General features: G+C 52.9%; 2 protein-coding genes across 5 annotated transcripts in view; both read right to left on the reverse strand.

Annotated features, from left to right (window-relative positions):
- The window catches only part of WSCD2 (WSC domain containing 2), a 77,382-nt gene that overhangs the window by 60,219 nt on the left and 1,094 nt on the right, over positions 1–16,069 (reverse strand). The window lies entirely within an intron of this gene.
- The window catches only part of RPH3A (rabphilin 3A), a 45,702-nt gene that overhangs the window by 5,903 nt on the left and 23,730 nt on the right, over positions 1–16,069 (reverse strand). For 3 of the 4 annotated variants that reach the window (XM_049806198.1, XM_049806197.1, XM_049806199.1), the window contains 11 exons: positions 9,581–9,710; positions 9,183–9,269; positions 8,514–8,679; positions 8,024–8,065; positions 5,399–5,551; positions 3,891–3,983; positions 3,667–3,726; positions 3,375–3,596; positions 2,247–2,326; positions 1,786–1,860; positions 483–592 (listed from right to left, as the gene is read on the reverse strand). In XM_049806198.1, the coding sequence (XP_049662155.1) occupies positions 483–592; positions 1,786–1,860; positions 2,247–2,326; positions 3,375–3,596; positions 3,667–3,726; positions 3,891–3,983; positions 5,399–5,551; positions 8,024–8,065; positions 8,514–8,679; positions 9,183–9,269; positions 9,581–9,710 (1,218 nt within the window). The remainder of the gene's footprint in view (positions 1–482; positions 593–1,785; positions 1,861–2,246; positions 2,327–3,374; positions 3,597–3,666; positions 3,727–3,890; positions 3,984–5,398; positions 5,552–8,023; positions 8,066–8,513; positions 8,680–9,182; positions 9,270–9,580; positions 9,711–16,069) is intronic. The other variant, XM_049806200.1, reaches the window with a different exon arrangement.

The raw sequence follows: 16,069 nt of genomic DNA on the forward strand, positions 1-16,069 counted from the left end.
CCATCTGGGTTCTCCTCTGACCAAAAGCAGTTAGAAAACCAAACTTCTGTTCTGCCAGAAAAATCAACATTTTTAATATGTGCTCTGCGATGGGGCAAGAAATCAAAAGGTGGAAGTTTCCTGTAGGAAGGAAATGCCAAAAATTTTTAGAGACATCTAAATATTTTGCTGGGACACTGTCAAATCACACACAGATATGCAATATAGCAATCTCTATGCTGGTAAAAATAATAGTAATGCCAATAATTTAATATTAAATGACAGGGTCAAAATGCCTTCCTTTCTCTTTTAAAAAAGGACCATCTAAATCAGCATGTTCATGTGAAGCATGTCGATTTTGACCAAAACCTCTGGATTTCCACGTGCTCTATCAACACCTGCACTTCACTACCCTAAGGAAGGCTGGCTTGCAATGCTCCATGCAAGGAGACCCACAGTCCCCATCCCACCACACCCCAGGATGCCCCAGCTCCTCTGCTTGCCTGAGGGTTTTCCTTTGCATGTCCTCATCTGTGATGCCGTGGTACACCAGGGTCTCATTCCACACAGGGTTACGGGTGTTGCGCAGCGTCTTCGTCCTCAGCTTATTTGACTACAGCATCAAAACAAAACACGGCACAATGACACCCCTGAAGTCCTCCCCACCTAAATTTCAGCTCCTGGCAGAGGAGTGTAAATTAGATGCTCCATCACCTCTGGTTCACAAGAGGTGGTTTGACCGGGCTCTGCAGGATGTCATCACTGCCTGCTGAGGCTGTCGCACCGGTGAGCCATCAACTCCAGGTGAGCATCACCAACCTTACAAGGTGGACCTTTATGCCAGCACCAGGGACCCAGTTGCCCGTAGTGGCCAGGGCAGCATTCACTGCCCAGGTTTTTTCATTGTCTGGGGTCTACTCCCTCAAGAACCCTTGTACAAGAAAAAGTTGCGCAGGGCAGGCTGCGTGGGGCTTGGGGCTCTTGTGGTCTAAAGGACATGACAGCTTGGGAAACAAGGAGCCCTGTCACTTTTTCATGGGTCTTTCACAAACAGACATGCAAAATAAATAAAAAATAAAATAAAGATCAGCAAACAAGAGAGCAATAGAAATCAAAGCAATTCCCAATCACAACACCTTGATTTACTCTGCACAAGACCAGAAAGTCCCCACACATAAAATAAACCTGTAAATATCAATCCAATGGTTTTATTATCAGTATTCCCCCTTGTTTTACACTTAGCTTCTTCTGAGCAAAATTCAGCTGCAGGAAAAAGCTTTGCAGCCCTCAGGCAAGGCTCCAGCACCCCTTGGGCACTGGGTCAGCGGTAGTCATCCCTTCCTCAAAAGTTTCCCCACCAAGATCAGCTTAGCTGGGCTAGAGAGTGAGATTTCCAGGACTCTCTTTGATGGGACAGAGTCAGAGTTTACTCAATGGTTATTTCTTCACAGCTTTAACGAGAACATGCTGCAGCTTCAAAGCAAATGGATTTTTCAAACTCAGGTAATAATTAGATTTTGTGTCAGATGTTTTGTGGTGCATTAAGAGTGTCACCTCCTCTGGAGCTCCCCTCCATCCCTAAGAAGAACCCTGTCTACAGGATGAGCTGTTCCTTGGGTATGGGAGAGCATCTGCAAGCATCATCACTTTTCAGAGATACCTCCAGGGTAAAATAGCAGCAGTGAGCAACTGCACGGAGAAATCAAGGGGAGGATGTCAGATGCGAGGAAGGGACTTCAGGGGGCTTTGAGAAACCTCTGCTCCATCGCCAGACCAAAACCACACCCAAACCAGGCAAAGCCTCACCTTGCTGGCTCCAGGCAAGAGGTGCAGTTTGACATAGGGATCTGCCAGGCCATTTGAGTCCATTGGTTTTAAACCCTAAAAGATAATAAAGAAAACATGGTGCATGAATCCTCCTTAAGCACAGCCAGAGAAGAGAAAAAGCTACCCATCAAGCAACTCAGTACAGAGAAAATGTTTTCAGCAAGCCAAGAGCCTCATTCTCTGCCCCGAGTAGGTGTGGGTGCCACGATGTGCTGAAAATTAGACCCACTCAAGGAAAAGCCCCACAAACATCTTGGATCCATCCAAGGAAAAGCCCTACAGACCTCTCCTTCCCAGCCAGGAGCAGCAGTGCCAGCAGGGCTGGGCTGGCTCTCCCAGGGAAACAGACCTAGCCAGCAGTCACGCTGCTTCCATCCCGTCGCACTGGGGGAGCTGGGAGCCAGACAGGCTTAAATTGGTGAAAGAAGGGGACCACTTACTTTGGCCTTGATGAGGGTGCAGTGCAGGGAGCTGTTCTCCTGGTCGTAGAGCAGGCTGAACTCCAGCGCTCCCAGCGTAGCTGACAGCAAGAGAGAGGAGTTGGAAACAGAACCTCGTTAAAACCCTAGCCAATAACTGTGTTTAATCAGCCCTGATTAGTAATAATTAGAAAGGTTTGTGGCTCAAATGTAAAAGCCAATTAATGCATGTGAGACTCCGCTGGCATCAGCCAAACTGCCACACACAAATCCAGCCAGATTCATGAGCTCTGGTCATCAAAGCTTTACAAAGCTGGAACTGCCCAGAGAAGGCGGTTTGAAGCTTTTGAGCCATCTTTAATATTCACCAAGCAAAGGACAGTGTAACCCTTCTCAGGACAATGCCACCCCAGGACCACCCTGAGAAGGTGTTTCAGCTCAGGTGGCCAGCATGTCCTCCTAAGGCTTGGGGCTCGGCGTTTGGCCCCTGTTTTGACTTGTTGGAAACCAGCTCATGCTCATCTTCACATGCTCACTGGGAGAAGGTCACAGAGAGGAAGGGTTAGCGCAGAACCTCCGCTGGGTCCATCTGCTCCTATCCCAGCATAGATATCCAGAGCAGCTCTTCCCATCCTGGGTGGGAACAGGCTGGACAGGCAAAGCACTGCCCTGCCACAGATACTCACCCTCATGCAGCAAATCCTCTTTTAGGGGACCAAATGACTGAACACTGAGATCTCATGGCATAAAGGCCACCAAGTCTTTCCTACAGACAGGTCCAGTGGCATTTCTCACAGCAAAGGATGCTCTGGTGGAAAGAGGCAGCTGCCTTCAGGGCTCAACTTTGGAAATGGGAAGGTCATGTAAGCACAGAGCCTAAACCAGCACTCATCAGGGCTCAAGTAATTTGGTGCAAAACCAACTGAAGATCCCACAAGGTGTGCTGAACTAACCAAGCAGGGAGAGCCTGTGAGACCCTGCCCCAGCTCCGAGCCCCACGGGGAAGCAGCGTTCCCCAAGGATTCTCCCTGCCAGAGGCCAATGACCTTACAGTGTGAGTCCCAGTCCTACAGCAACCACCTCCTCAAAATCCCAGGTTTCCCAAAGAAATCGCTCCCTCCCCTCTGCCCGGGCACCCCATGTACGTACTGCCTTCATCAGAGTCGTAGCTGTTGGCATCCTCCTCCTCCTCCTCCTGGGGCGGCTGCCGCAGCGGTGCAGCAGGCACCGGGGGGATGGCAGGGGGCTGTGGGAAGGTGGGGGGCTGACGGGCTGGCCTCTCCTCTCTGGCGGGGGGCACGGTGTAGCCCCCTCCTCGCTCCTCCCTGGTGGCAGGACGGGCTGGCTCCGGGGGTCCCAGTGGTGGGCTCTCTGTGGGAGGGACCCTGTTATCCCCTGGCATGCTCTGCCCCCCAGTCCCTCTCAGGCAGCCGAATTTTACCTTGTCTCTCTGGGAACCGGCCAGCCGCCCCAGGACCCGGTCTTCCCGCTGCTGGCGGCGCTGGGGACAGATGCACCATTACTGGGGCGTTCACCTGGGTGATGCTCTCCATCCCTCTCCCACCCCAGCGCTGGCCCAAGGAGGAGGGTCCCACCCCATGGCAGGGCATTGGGCAACTCCCCCCAGGGACGGAGCATCCTGGCTGTATCCCCATCACATCCTACCTGGGGGTGCTGCTGGACCAGGAGCAGGAGTGGGGCCAGCAGCAGCTGGCGGAGGTGGCCGTGGGGCTTGCAGGGAGTTGGTCCGCTTCACACCTGCAAGGAGAGGGGAGGATCAACAACGGCGTTTCAGGCCCCAGGGGTTTTGCCTGTGTTGCAGAGGGGGTTACAGCTGGAATTGGCCAGGGAAGGGCAGCCAGAGTCAGTAGAGAAGAGAGAGGTTTGGCTGATGGACGGAGGTGTTGGGATAACGGCTCAGCCCCACACAATTTTGGGGCCAGTGCTGTGGGGAGCAGGTGCAGCCTGGACTGGAGCAGGGAGCACTTCACTAGTGGGGACCCCGTGCTGTACCGATCCATCTGGAGAAGAGGGACATGCAGGAAAGGTGGAACAAGGAGGATGGATGTGGTTGCAGCCAGGCACTGTTCTGAGCTGGAAGGTGGATCGCTGCGATGCCCATCACAGCCCCATCCCCCCGCATGCCCGACCGGCAGCAACGCCCCAGGACCACCACTGCACAGTGTCCCCCCAGGGGTGCACGCACATCCAGAGGCAGTGATGGGGCACAGGTACACCCTCACAAGGGTTATCTACCCAAAAATGAATTAAAACATCGGCTCCCTACAGCAGAAGCACAGGCAGCCCTCTCTCTAGTTACTACCCGACTATCCTGCCATTCAATATTCCTTTCTTTCCCAAGGAATTACAAAGGATTTGGACATTTTCCAGCCATTTTTAAGCTTCACCAGTTAAATTCGCAAGCTCAGCTCCTAGATGAAAAGTGGTGTCTGCAAGTACCTTTCCCCTTCTGGAGACACCTAGGGAATATCCAGGCCCCACCGAACACTGTCAGCCACCCATTTGTATCATGGCCATTTACAATAGCTTGGAGCACATCAGATTTTTGTGAAACAAGAAACGATATCCCCTGCCAGCGAAACACAGGCTCCCGCAGGCAGGGCTGGCCCATGCCTGCTCCTTTCAGCAACACCTTGCAGGGCATGTGCCTGCCCTGGCACTGGCAGGGGGCACAGCAACATGAAAAATGCTTCTGCTTAGGATCCCAACTCAGCTGAATTGCATCTCTGCTTAAAATTAGCCTGGTAAGCACCAAGCCCACTCCTTTCTTCACTTCCAGCCCTTGCATCATGCATGGGGCTTTTCAAATTCACGTCCTTCCATGAGCCATAAGATGCCCCTTTGCAGGGAAAAGCACGGCAGGTCCTGCCTCCCCTCCCTGCACGCAAGGGAAGGGACAGGGATCCCCCTCCAGGGATCCCACTAACACCCTGGACCTCCCTATCAGCAAACCCCACAAAGCAGTATAAAACAGCAGACGAGCGGCACAGGAAGCAGGCACCGGTGCTCTGCGGCATGAAATCCCTCAGCATCGTTTAGCACTGCACACCACGCAGAGATAACCCTCGTACGGCTGCCGGCTTTGTGCCCCCCAACCCTCTCCTTCCACGCATGCAGAAGCGTGCATGAGCATGTGGAAGCGCAGCTCTCACCAGGGCTCCTGCTGACTCCACTCTCAGCAGCATGGTCACGGCCGTCGGTGTCCCCGCCGGCGTACTCACTGCCACCCGGGCCCAGCCTGCCCTCGGCTGGCTTGCGGCCAGGCGCCATGTAGTTCCCCCGGGCAGCCGCCGTCGGATCACTGCCTGCAGGGAGAGGGATCAAGGCAGCAGTGAGACTCGCGCCCCAACCACCCATCCATCCTCAAAGCCAGCCCTGAGAGGAGCCGCTTGGGTGATGCCCAGCCTGGGCACAAGCAGGAGGAGGAGGAGGATGGGTATGGTTGCTGCAGCATCATCCCCAGAGCATCGGGGACTGCCAGCCATCCAGAACCTGTGGGGTGGCAGGAGGGCTCTGCACCATCAAACTGGCACACAGTGGTTGGGACACAGCAAACCACGGGGACACCACGGGGTGAGAGCCCCATGGGAAAACAAGACCAGAGGCATCCATCAGCTGGTCCTCAGCACCCATCAAACTCCTAATGGCGTTACAGGTCCACGGTCCCCAGGACAGGGGGATCATATTTTCTTTTTGCTGATCATCTTCCATTTATTAGCAAGACAAAGGTGACAGCTGCCTTTGCCTCCCACTTCCATCCACCCAGCAGCAGCCGTCCCAGTGGATAAATCCCAGCCGCATGTGCCAGGGTGCCGAGACCTCTTTGTGGTGATAAATTGCAACCCACGGATGTGATGGAAAAGTTCTTGGTGCTCACCTGGCTTGTGCTGCAGATGCCAGGTATAAATCTTTGCTGTGACATAAATGGGATGTTTATCCTTGGCTGGGCTGTCAGGGTCGCCAGGCACAAGGAGAAAGCAAAACGCAACAGATTGCGGGGGGGGGGGGGGGGGGGGGAGTAAAACTGCTGTGATGCTGAAGAGGAGGGAGGAGGGGAAATGAGCATCCACAATCAGGAGCCCCACAGTGCAGAAATAGCAGTGCGATAAATAATTTTCCCAGGGAGCTTTAGGAAAATCATGGGCATGTCATGAGCATGCTGATCATCAGGAGGGAGCTACAGAGCCTGACAAACCCTCCCCGACTAGCAGGCAAGCCAGCGGCTTAATAAAAGCAGCCTGTTGTTGGGCCGGGAAGCTTAACAGCACTAGTTACCATCGCAATTAAATAGCCTTAATTAAGTGGTTTCCCCAACTGCTGCTGCGTGGGAAGATGAAGATCATCACTCGGCACAACCAGGCTGGGCACAGCCATGCCGAGGCTTAGCTGGAGCCTCCCGCCGGTACTGGGAGGGATAGCGCGGGCTGCGGCTGAGCACGGGTACCCCTCCATTGGTACCCCTTACCTAGAGCTCGCCCCGAGACCACCACCCAGACACGCAGGACACGTCCCCATTGCAAGCAATGCTGCAGGGTGGAGGGAGCACGTCTCGGCACAAGGCTGTGCCACCCACCCTGCCCGCTGAGATGGTGCCTGCCCACAGCCCACCCAACACGGAGCAAAGCCGCAGGCAGCCACAACTGGGAAACGCAACACGGCCCCGGGAACCAGCCGTTAAAACCTCCTGCACGTCGAAGGCCATCTGCCAGCTGGGTTATGGCTGCCAAAACAGACCGTGGGCTAAAGGAAGGGTGGGATGGAGGGGACCACTCCGGTGGGGGGTTGTCCCCTCAGCCCCCCGCTGCTGCCTCCTCCACGCAGCTGAGGAAGGGGAGAGGAAGAGGAGGGTTTGCAGCCACTGGGCTGTTTCCAGCCTAATCATTGCCCATCCAGGAGCAGCCGGGGCTGGAGGAAGGGTCAGGTAATCTCATCACCTTGGCACTCCAATGCCAAACTCTGAAAATGGGGGGCTGTTCATTCAAAATTGTCTCCCAGCAGCACGACCAGCCAGGGAGCAGCAGGACCCCTGACCCCAGCTCCTGCCAGTGCCAGCAGCAGCATCTGGGGGATGCGGGTCCGCAGCAGCACAGGGCATATACGAGGTTAGAAATTGGTGAGCCCTGGCGAGGAACATGGCTTCATGCCTGTAAGCAGGAGGCACTGATTGCGGCCGCTTAACGCAACGCCCTCAGCTGGCATCGCTATTAAACACAATGATGCAGGCAGAGCCTTGGGGGGCTGTGAGTGCTGGAGGGAGCAATGTATAACCATAAGAAAAAGACGGCTGCATCCTCACCTTGCTTGGGTACCCATGCACAGCACAAGCCTGAGCGCAAGGCACCAGCTCCAAGAGCTTTGGTGGAGGAAACCTGGTGTGGCCAGAGCAGAGCAGCTCGGCTGCTCCATCCCTCGCAGACATGCACAAGCCCCCCACAAGCCTCCTAAAGTTTCCACAGGAGGTTTTCTAAGGACTGTCATTAAATAACCAGAAAAACACCTGCCAATCAGCAGCAGGAAACGACACCTACAGAGGCAATTCTGCTCAGCGCTTTCAGATGCAGTGTTTCAGCCCAGGCGTGTGCAGTAGGTGGGGAAAGCCCCAGAATAACTCAGTCCCTGTGCGGTGGGTGGCAGCAGCAAGGAGAGGTCCTGCTGCTGCCGCTGCAGCCTCCCACGGGAAACCCTGCAGGAAAACACCACAGGGCAAGGAGGGAGGGAAAGAGGGGGCTCAGCACAGGCGGCACGGCACAGGGGAGGGTGCAAACGCCGGTGCTTACCATCGGAGTCCTGCTCGGCCGGGGGCCTGGCGTCTGCCTGGCCTTGAGAGCACAAACAGAGCAAGAAGCGGTGAAGCTGCAGCCTGCCCGCCCCGCCAACACCAACCCGGGATGTTCTGTCACTCTTTCCCACTTTTCCTCTTTTATTCTTATTTTTTCTAGGCTTCTGCATTGCCATATTCATACCCAGGTGATGCACAAACCCCCAGCCGGGCACCCCAGATCCCCACCGAGGGCTGCTTGGCTTGAGGATGTCCCTGCAAACCCAGCCATCCCAACTTGGACAGCCCGGAGAAAGCCTCAGCAGGCAGGGAGGGCAGCAGGGCAATTTCTGCACCCTTTTGAAAACAGGCAGCAGCTATGCAACTGCTCTGGATGCTTTTTGCTAGGGCTCACCCTTGCAAACGACAGGGGGGGACACCCAACACCTTGCTGGCAGGACCCCTGCCCCTTGCAATGAGGGAAGGAGTCAGCACCCGCTGTCACCTACCTCGGGTGGGTGCACGGGAGAGGAGCTTTGGGTCCTGGGTGGGTGGCTCCAACGGGCTGGGCTCACTCGGGGCTTGGGGTCCCTTGTTCTTGCTGACGGGCATCGGCTGGGGCAGCACTTGCTTGGGCAAACCCTTGAAGAACCAGGCACCGGAGCGCTTCCACACCTGGGGGGTGCAGGCAGCGAGGTGGCACCCACGTCTCAGGGGGATACTGGGTGCGGACCTGGCAGTCTTCAACCCCCTGCATCACCAGGGTCTTGCCTCCAGCAGGCAACACCGAGGACACGCACCCCAGTACCCTGCAGCGATCCCGCATCCCCTCCTGCTAATTAAGTCTTCAGCTTTTGCACACTGTAGGTGGCAGGGAGCCGATCTCTGGCCACAATAGCCTCTTCAGCCCCAAGACTTTGTTTTCAAAAAAAAGAAATGGCATTTTATAGAGAGAACAAGATCATCCTATAAGAACCAGACTCAAGTAGCTTGGCAAGGTTTAGTGGTGCTGGGCAACAGGCTGAAGGTCCCTGGGAGCATCCCCCAGTCTGGAGCTGGTGCCGTCTCGGAGGTTTGGGGTGGGAACAGAGCACAGGATGAAACCAAGGGCAAAGACCGTGTCCCCACTGTGGTGAAAACACCCGGAGCAGGGGAAGCACCTGGGCTGCCATGCTCACCTCCCGCTGCTCACTGCAGATCTTGCAGAGCCAGATGGCATGGGGCCGGCTGTTGGTGGTCTCCACCCCGCACTTGGTGCAGACATTCTGCAGAGAAAGCAAAGCACCGGGTGGCAGCGGGGACGCCGCGGCCACCCAAAGGTCCCACCGCACCAGCACCACCCCTCGGAAGCGTGAGGTTTACGAGAGATGGTTAAACGAAAGCTCTCCCAGCCCGAACACCAGTGATTGCAGAAACCCCTGGGGATGTCCCCTTGTGCCATGTGCGGAGAGATGCTGGGCAATCGAAACGTGCACTGAAAGACAGAGGGGCCCATTTTTGCACCAGGGGAGGGTGGTGGGTGCTGTTTGGTTCTGGAGGGCCGCAGCCAGCAGCAGGGTGCAGGGAGATACCTCACCTTCTTGCAGTCCTCGCAGACAACGCAGGCGGATCCCCGCGGCCCCAGCTGCTCCCCGCAGAGGATGCAGCGGTTCACCCCGTCCCCCAGCACGCTCCGGCGCATGTCCTCCAGCCGGGTCATGAGTCGCCTGGCAGAAAGGGGACAGGGACTGTCGGGAAAGGAACCACGCGGCCGGGATGCGGGAGTCCCGCTCCCAAGGGGCGGCTGCTGCCTTTGGTCCAGCTGCTCCTTTTCCTGGTGCTGGTTCCAGCAGAGCCTCTCCTCTTCCAGCTACAGGAATGCAACCGGGGGAAAAGACACACCCCAGGGGACATGTCGGAGTATTATATTCCCCTACAGCTTTATATTGCATGACTGTTAACTTCCATTGACACTGCCAGAAAGCAGATACCGGCCCCAGCTCCCACATACACACACGTGCATAAAATCCATCCCAATCAGCACCTTTGCACAAAGCGGTTTGGCATCAGTGAAGCAGCATCTTCCCCCAAATGGAAACCTCTCCACCCAGTCCCAGTGACTGCCCACAGAAGAGATGCAAGAGGAGATCTTGGAAGGGCTCTGGCAGGAGGACTGAATGATTGAATTAGCTTTCTCATTTTCTAAGGAAAAAATTGCGTGTGATTTACTTTATGGAAATTCTTAGCCCTTTGAGTAAAATGTAAAAAGCCCACTGGAGAACAGGCTATAAAAACACATCTGTTTACTGCAAAGGTAAAAAAAACTAGTTAAGCAACTTCTGAAAAAAAAAAAAAAAAAAAAAAAAAAACCAAAAAAAACCCCAAAAAACCCAGCACTGGCAAAAGCAGTTTGCAACACAGGAGCAGGAATGAGCTGCCTGCCGAGCACCCGAGAGCTGGCGGCGAGTTGTACGCTCAGTTAACCCAGAATCCTGGCCCTAAAAATAGCACTAGAAGGGAAAAAGGATGCGTTATTTATGCCATTCAACAAGGAAAGAGAAGGAATGAAGAATGGGAGGAGGAGACCCAAGCCCACCAGAGAAAGCAGCAGGCCCCCTTGCCTGCGGGCTGCCATCCTCTCCCATGGCAGCCTGACCCAAATCTGACAAAGCCACTAACACAGCATGCCATGTAAAACACTCAATGTTTAAAAGACATTTTCCCACATATCTGATGACAGCTTCAGATTTATGGCAGCTCGTCTGCCAACACCTCTGAATCGCTCATAAACAATATATGATCTGCCCTTTACATCGGGCGCTTCTGCGGTTGGTCTCCAGCTGCTCACAGGACAGCCAGCATCCTGTGGACTGCACATAGAAAAGGAATAGCATTATTGTACATGGGTGCTTAATAAAGGAATAGCAGCAAGAAGGGAAAAAATAAAGCATCATGGAACGCACAACCTATTACAGTTCGTAAAATGCCCCGATGGAATCTCACTGCAGTCAACGGGAGCATCTTGAAGCATCAGCCACTGAGTCAAGCCCAAAGCAGGGACGCGACTCTGTGACTCAGCGCACATTATCCGATCAAAGCCAGGTTATTACGACATCTCATTTAGATGGAAGACATCGGCTATGCTAAAACCCACTGGAGGATTTCCCACTCCTCCCCACGCAGGGGCTGATCTCCCTGGACGCAAGTGCGCTCAGGGCTGCTGATGTGGAGGTGCCTCCTGACAGTTATTAATGAATCTGCAGCCCACTCCCAGCGAGGAGACAGGAAAGCTCGTCTGGGCAGCCAGTGGAGCCAGACGGAGCCAGCAGTCAGGAGAAATCGCTATTTTCAGAGCTACGGTGTCACCAGACAGCAGATGGGCGAGCTTGCAAGTTCCTTCAGTCTTCTTCGCCTCAAGTTTCGGCAGCGACATGACCGCGGGATCTCTAAATAGAGCAATTCTGCTTCTCATCCTTTTGTTAAAAAAAATAACATCCTCAGACCGCAGCAAGGTGCTTTAATGTCTTTCCACTTTGCTCTTAACGTGAAAGCTATCTGCTAGCCTAACTCCCTGCTCCGGTGTTCTTCCCAAGAGATGCGGCTCTCTATCCCTGTCCTTCAGTATCTGCTTTGCAGATGATCCGTAGGTGATTTCTTCCTCCAGAACAAGTCAGCTCCTACAGCCACCGTCCACCCTTGGCGCCCTCCCAAGCTCCGCGGCTGATACACCCTGCTGCAAACACGGAGGTCCCAGTGATTTCAAGAGAGCTACATCATCCCATAAAACACCCGGCCAGCGACGAGCGGTATTTCTAATTAAAACCTAGAAACTGGCTGTTCCCCCAAACATTTAAATGAAATTAATCACACCACAGTTGTTCCCAGCCCACAACCCACCCTATGTAACGCAGGGTCCCCATGAAGAGCCCCCAAACAGCAAATAACCAACAACATTCAGCTTCTGTCACAGCACATTGCTCCCACCTCGACAGGGGAAACATTGCTGGGGCAAAACCTTTCTCTTCCTAGCAGCAAATCACATGTACAAGCCCCGTATCTTCTGCAATTCCACACCCCCCCACCACTCCCCCCGCTGTGCTGCAGGAGCTCTGCTCCAAGAGAAGCAGCTTCCAGTTGGAAATCTGCAAGCCCAAACAAACTTATTATAGAAACTAGAACAAATGGCACAATCAAAGAAGAAAAGAAAAAAAAAAAAAGCAAGCCTTTGCATTTCAAGAGATTCATTATTTAGCTGTAAAATCTTTCCCAGTCTCTCATTTACCAGAAGCAGCTCTTTAAGACGTTGGGGGTTTTTTAACCAGTGAAAGAGCTTCAACAGCCAGTACACACACCTGTGGCACTGCTTTCAAATGAAGCACATTTGCCTAATTAAAACATCCATTCAAGCCAGAGAAATTAGGCTTTTTTTTCCCCCAGTTCAAACATGGCCATAAGAGGACTGTAGAAAAAGTTAAAATTTAAGTCCTGGCATGAACCTGGCAGAAAGAGGGCAGGACCTGGGAAAGGGGGTATTGCACTGAGACCAGAGAAGCTCCTGGTTAAGGTGATAACTGGGAAGAAAAAGCCCAAGTTTCTCTTCGACTCCATCCAGCACCACCCTACACGCATGCCAGAGCCCCATGCACATGCTGTTCTCCCACTGATAACTGGAGGGATGCTCTGCTCTTGCCCCAGCAGCAGCTAGGAACAAGCTTTCTGCCTTCCCAAAGTTTTTCTCTCCCTCTCCCCTAGATATCATTTGTTTCTTATTTTTATTGCACGTAAAACAGCCATCCAGATCATCACCTTCCCTTGCATGTCTCTAAGACTACAGCAACATCTTCCTTACCATTATACACACTTCAAAGTGCCCATCCCTCTGGCCTCTGTAAGACTAACTTCAAAGAGGAGAAAATATGCTTCAAATTGCTGAAATGGGGCAGCTGGCTAAGGCCGGCACCCAGGAGCCTCACCTCACCGGGAGACAGCCCTGCAGAGAGGGAGAGCATCCGTCATCTGCTAAAGAAATACATATTAGTCACTGATGGGAGCAAGATATAAGAACCGGGCTATATCTGAAATGCTTAACATGCACCTGAGATGACAACAGCAATAGAACAGTCCCCTGACAATAAAATAGTTGCCTGGCCCCATAAATCCGGTTTGGAAGAGAAAGGTGAGCAGATCCGGGGCAGCAAGGGCTGGTGGGAGACCTCCCCTGCCCAGGAGAGACCACGGAGCCCCAGCGCAGGCAGGTGAAGGGCTTGCATTCTCAGCAAGACCTTCAAACATCTCCCACCGTTTTCAGGCGGATGAAGGGTCCCACAGGGATGCAGCAAAGGCTGCTCACTGGGCTGAGGGACCATCTCAGGCTAGGCTGAATCCTAGATAGGATAAAACGCCGTAGCAGTGCGGGTTTCATCTCTTGCGCTAGGACCAAAGCGATCCGGAGAGGGACAGAGAGTCTCTGGCATTAAGTGCTGATGATCTCGGGAAACAAGGCTTAACAGCGGGGCAGGCACGCAAGAGTTTGTTGCGTTTAAATATTCATTGCCACTCTGCAGAAATGAATGGCTAAAGACGTGTCTAATGGGTTTTAAATCATGTCAGGGAGGACACTTAATGCAGCAGACAACAAATTGCTGCATAGGGGTGGGAGAAGGACCAGACCTGCGAGGAAGGACCTGATCCAGGGCACCACGAGCTGGGTGCTCCCCAGCCCCGTGCAGGGCCTGACTTAGTCACCACTTATGTGGCAAAAAGAAATTCAAGTAAAACACAAAGGAGGTCACAAAGTGCCTCCAGAATTAAGCACTGACTTTCCTCCATGGGGAAATCATGTGCCTTAAAGGGCTGAATATTAAATTAAGGCTAATTTTAATGGTATAAGAGAGACAAGAAAAGAAGCCAAGCTACAAATTAAAGAAAACATAATTAAAATCAGGATAAAAAATTAGAAGCAATTTTCTTCCCTTACAAGCGCACAGGTAACTAAAGGTAAATCATCATTTGAGCTTTTACAGGTCGACTTTCAAAGCTCATCGTGTGCTGAGAGCCCTCACTACGGAGGGAAGATGCCCAAGGAGGCCAGGGGAATTCATGCATCTCAGAGGGTCCCATTTCATGCTAGTGCACCACTCCAGGTGCTTGCTGCCTCCTGCGATGTGTTACAGAAGGGTTGTTATTTTGCAGGCTCATCCCAGTCTCAGAAATAACCCGAACAAAAATTCAAGAAGCATGTGAGCTGTCTTCTGGCCACGAATTAACCTCATCTCTTCTAGAAGCTGGCATCTCAGGAGACATTTCTGTGTGCCTCCAGCAACTACCCTGCCCTTCCTGGCCCCTATTTTTATTTTTGTGTTGTCTGAACACGAGGAAGAAAATACGAGACTGTGGTCCCCAGAGAGCATCTCTGCTGCTGGTCACCGTGGTTAATGACTTAATCCCCTGTGACTTCAGCCATCTGCTCCAGTGTTATGCATGTGTTATGCCAGCAATAAGCAGCCAAATTAAAATGCAATTCTGCTTGATAGCTGGTTCTCTCAGAGGGAAGGTGAGAGGCTGTGACCCACAGCAAGAGAGTCAAACCATCGCACTTTTAGAGGGAAGGGAATAGCTGCTCCCAGGCAGGGGCACAGCCAAATCCAGGAGCAGTGTGTCACATCACCCCTAGGAGAACTGGCTCCATGCTGTGAGGTGCTCTCCAGAAACAGCAGTTTCTAACTTTGTACAGTTTAAGATATTTTCTTCGATGCTGAGAGCATGACGGACCTCATTAAGCAGCGGAGCAGACTCGGTGGGTTATTGATGGCACCCAATTATAGGTGCATAACAGAGCCAATTAGTGCCTGCAGGTGCTCCCACATCAGCTAGGAGGAACAGGCTCCTCATGAACTGCAGCTGGAGCATCACCACCACCACCACCACCACCACCGCGGCACAGAGCCACTGCAGGGACCCCCCAAGCATGAGCCCAGACCAAGCAGGGAGGGAGAAGGGATCAGAACAGATCTGTCCCTGCCACAGGTCCACTTTGCCCTCTGATCCCTCTGCCCCACTGGCTTTCAGCCCCTGTGCCCCTAAACTGGCCCAAAGGATTATCCTAATCCCCAGGCAGTTGTAAAGTCCTTCATCAACTCACGCTTGATGCGCTCTCACTGTATAGCTGTTTAAGGTGATTTCAGCTCCTATTGTCCTTCTCTGTGCTATGAGACAATGACCCAGCCAAAAAAAGCCACACACCAAAGTGTCCCTGTCCTACAATCCTCATCAGCATCCAGATCACATATCTTGTGGGCCTCTATCCACCCCCGGTGCTAAAAATACTCTTTCACTAGATTAATTTGAGCTGGGTTTGACATGAAGTCCAATTCCACAAACATCTTCTCAACAAGCAGCATCGATTTGTTCCCACCCTGCCCTGGCTGGCCAAGGTAAGGGGCTCATGGGTTGGCAGATACAGGAGAAGGGACACAAGAGAGCAGGAGATGGAGGAGATGGATGGCACTAAATCAGGAGGGACTTAAGGCACAAGGATGTTCGTTTGCAGCCAGCACCCAGCCGTAGATGTCATGATTGCTCAGGTATTATATATAAATTCAAACGCACACCCTCAAACACATCTGCTCATGAAGACAGCTCCAAGTATTTACTACATGTTTCCTCTTTGGAAGGCACATTCATTCATGTAAGCTATTCCTTACTTAACCAAAGCCAGGTTTCTAATGGATCTTCCTTTTTTTTGCCCCTTCCAGGAATAGAAAATCCCAGAAAACCACGGAAAATCAGGCTTTCCAGAGGCATCTCCCTAGAGCAGCTTGTCCCACCAAGGGACACAGTCACAACTGCTGCATCCCTGCCAAAGGCCAGCCTGGCAAACCCGGATTATTTTGTAATATAAGGAGCTATTCTGGATAACGTCCGAGCAGCTCCTGAACGGGTGATTGTGTACAAGACTGATATAGACACTGTCCCATATTTCTGTAGCTGCACATCCTACAGCTCTTGTTGTGCAAGCCAACAAACACAAAGGAGCTGGCAAGGCTCCTGCTACGCCTACACGCAGGAGGCAAATCAGCTGTGACTG

Source organism: Accipiter gentilis, chromosome 7 (genome assembly GCF_929443795.1).
Source record: "Accipiter gentilis chromosome 7, bAccGen1.1, whole genome shotgun sequence".
Taxonomy (NCBI): Eukaryota; Metazoa; Chordata; class Aves; order Accipitriformes; family Accipitridae; genus Astur; species Astur gentilis.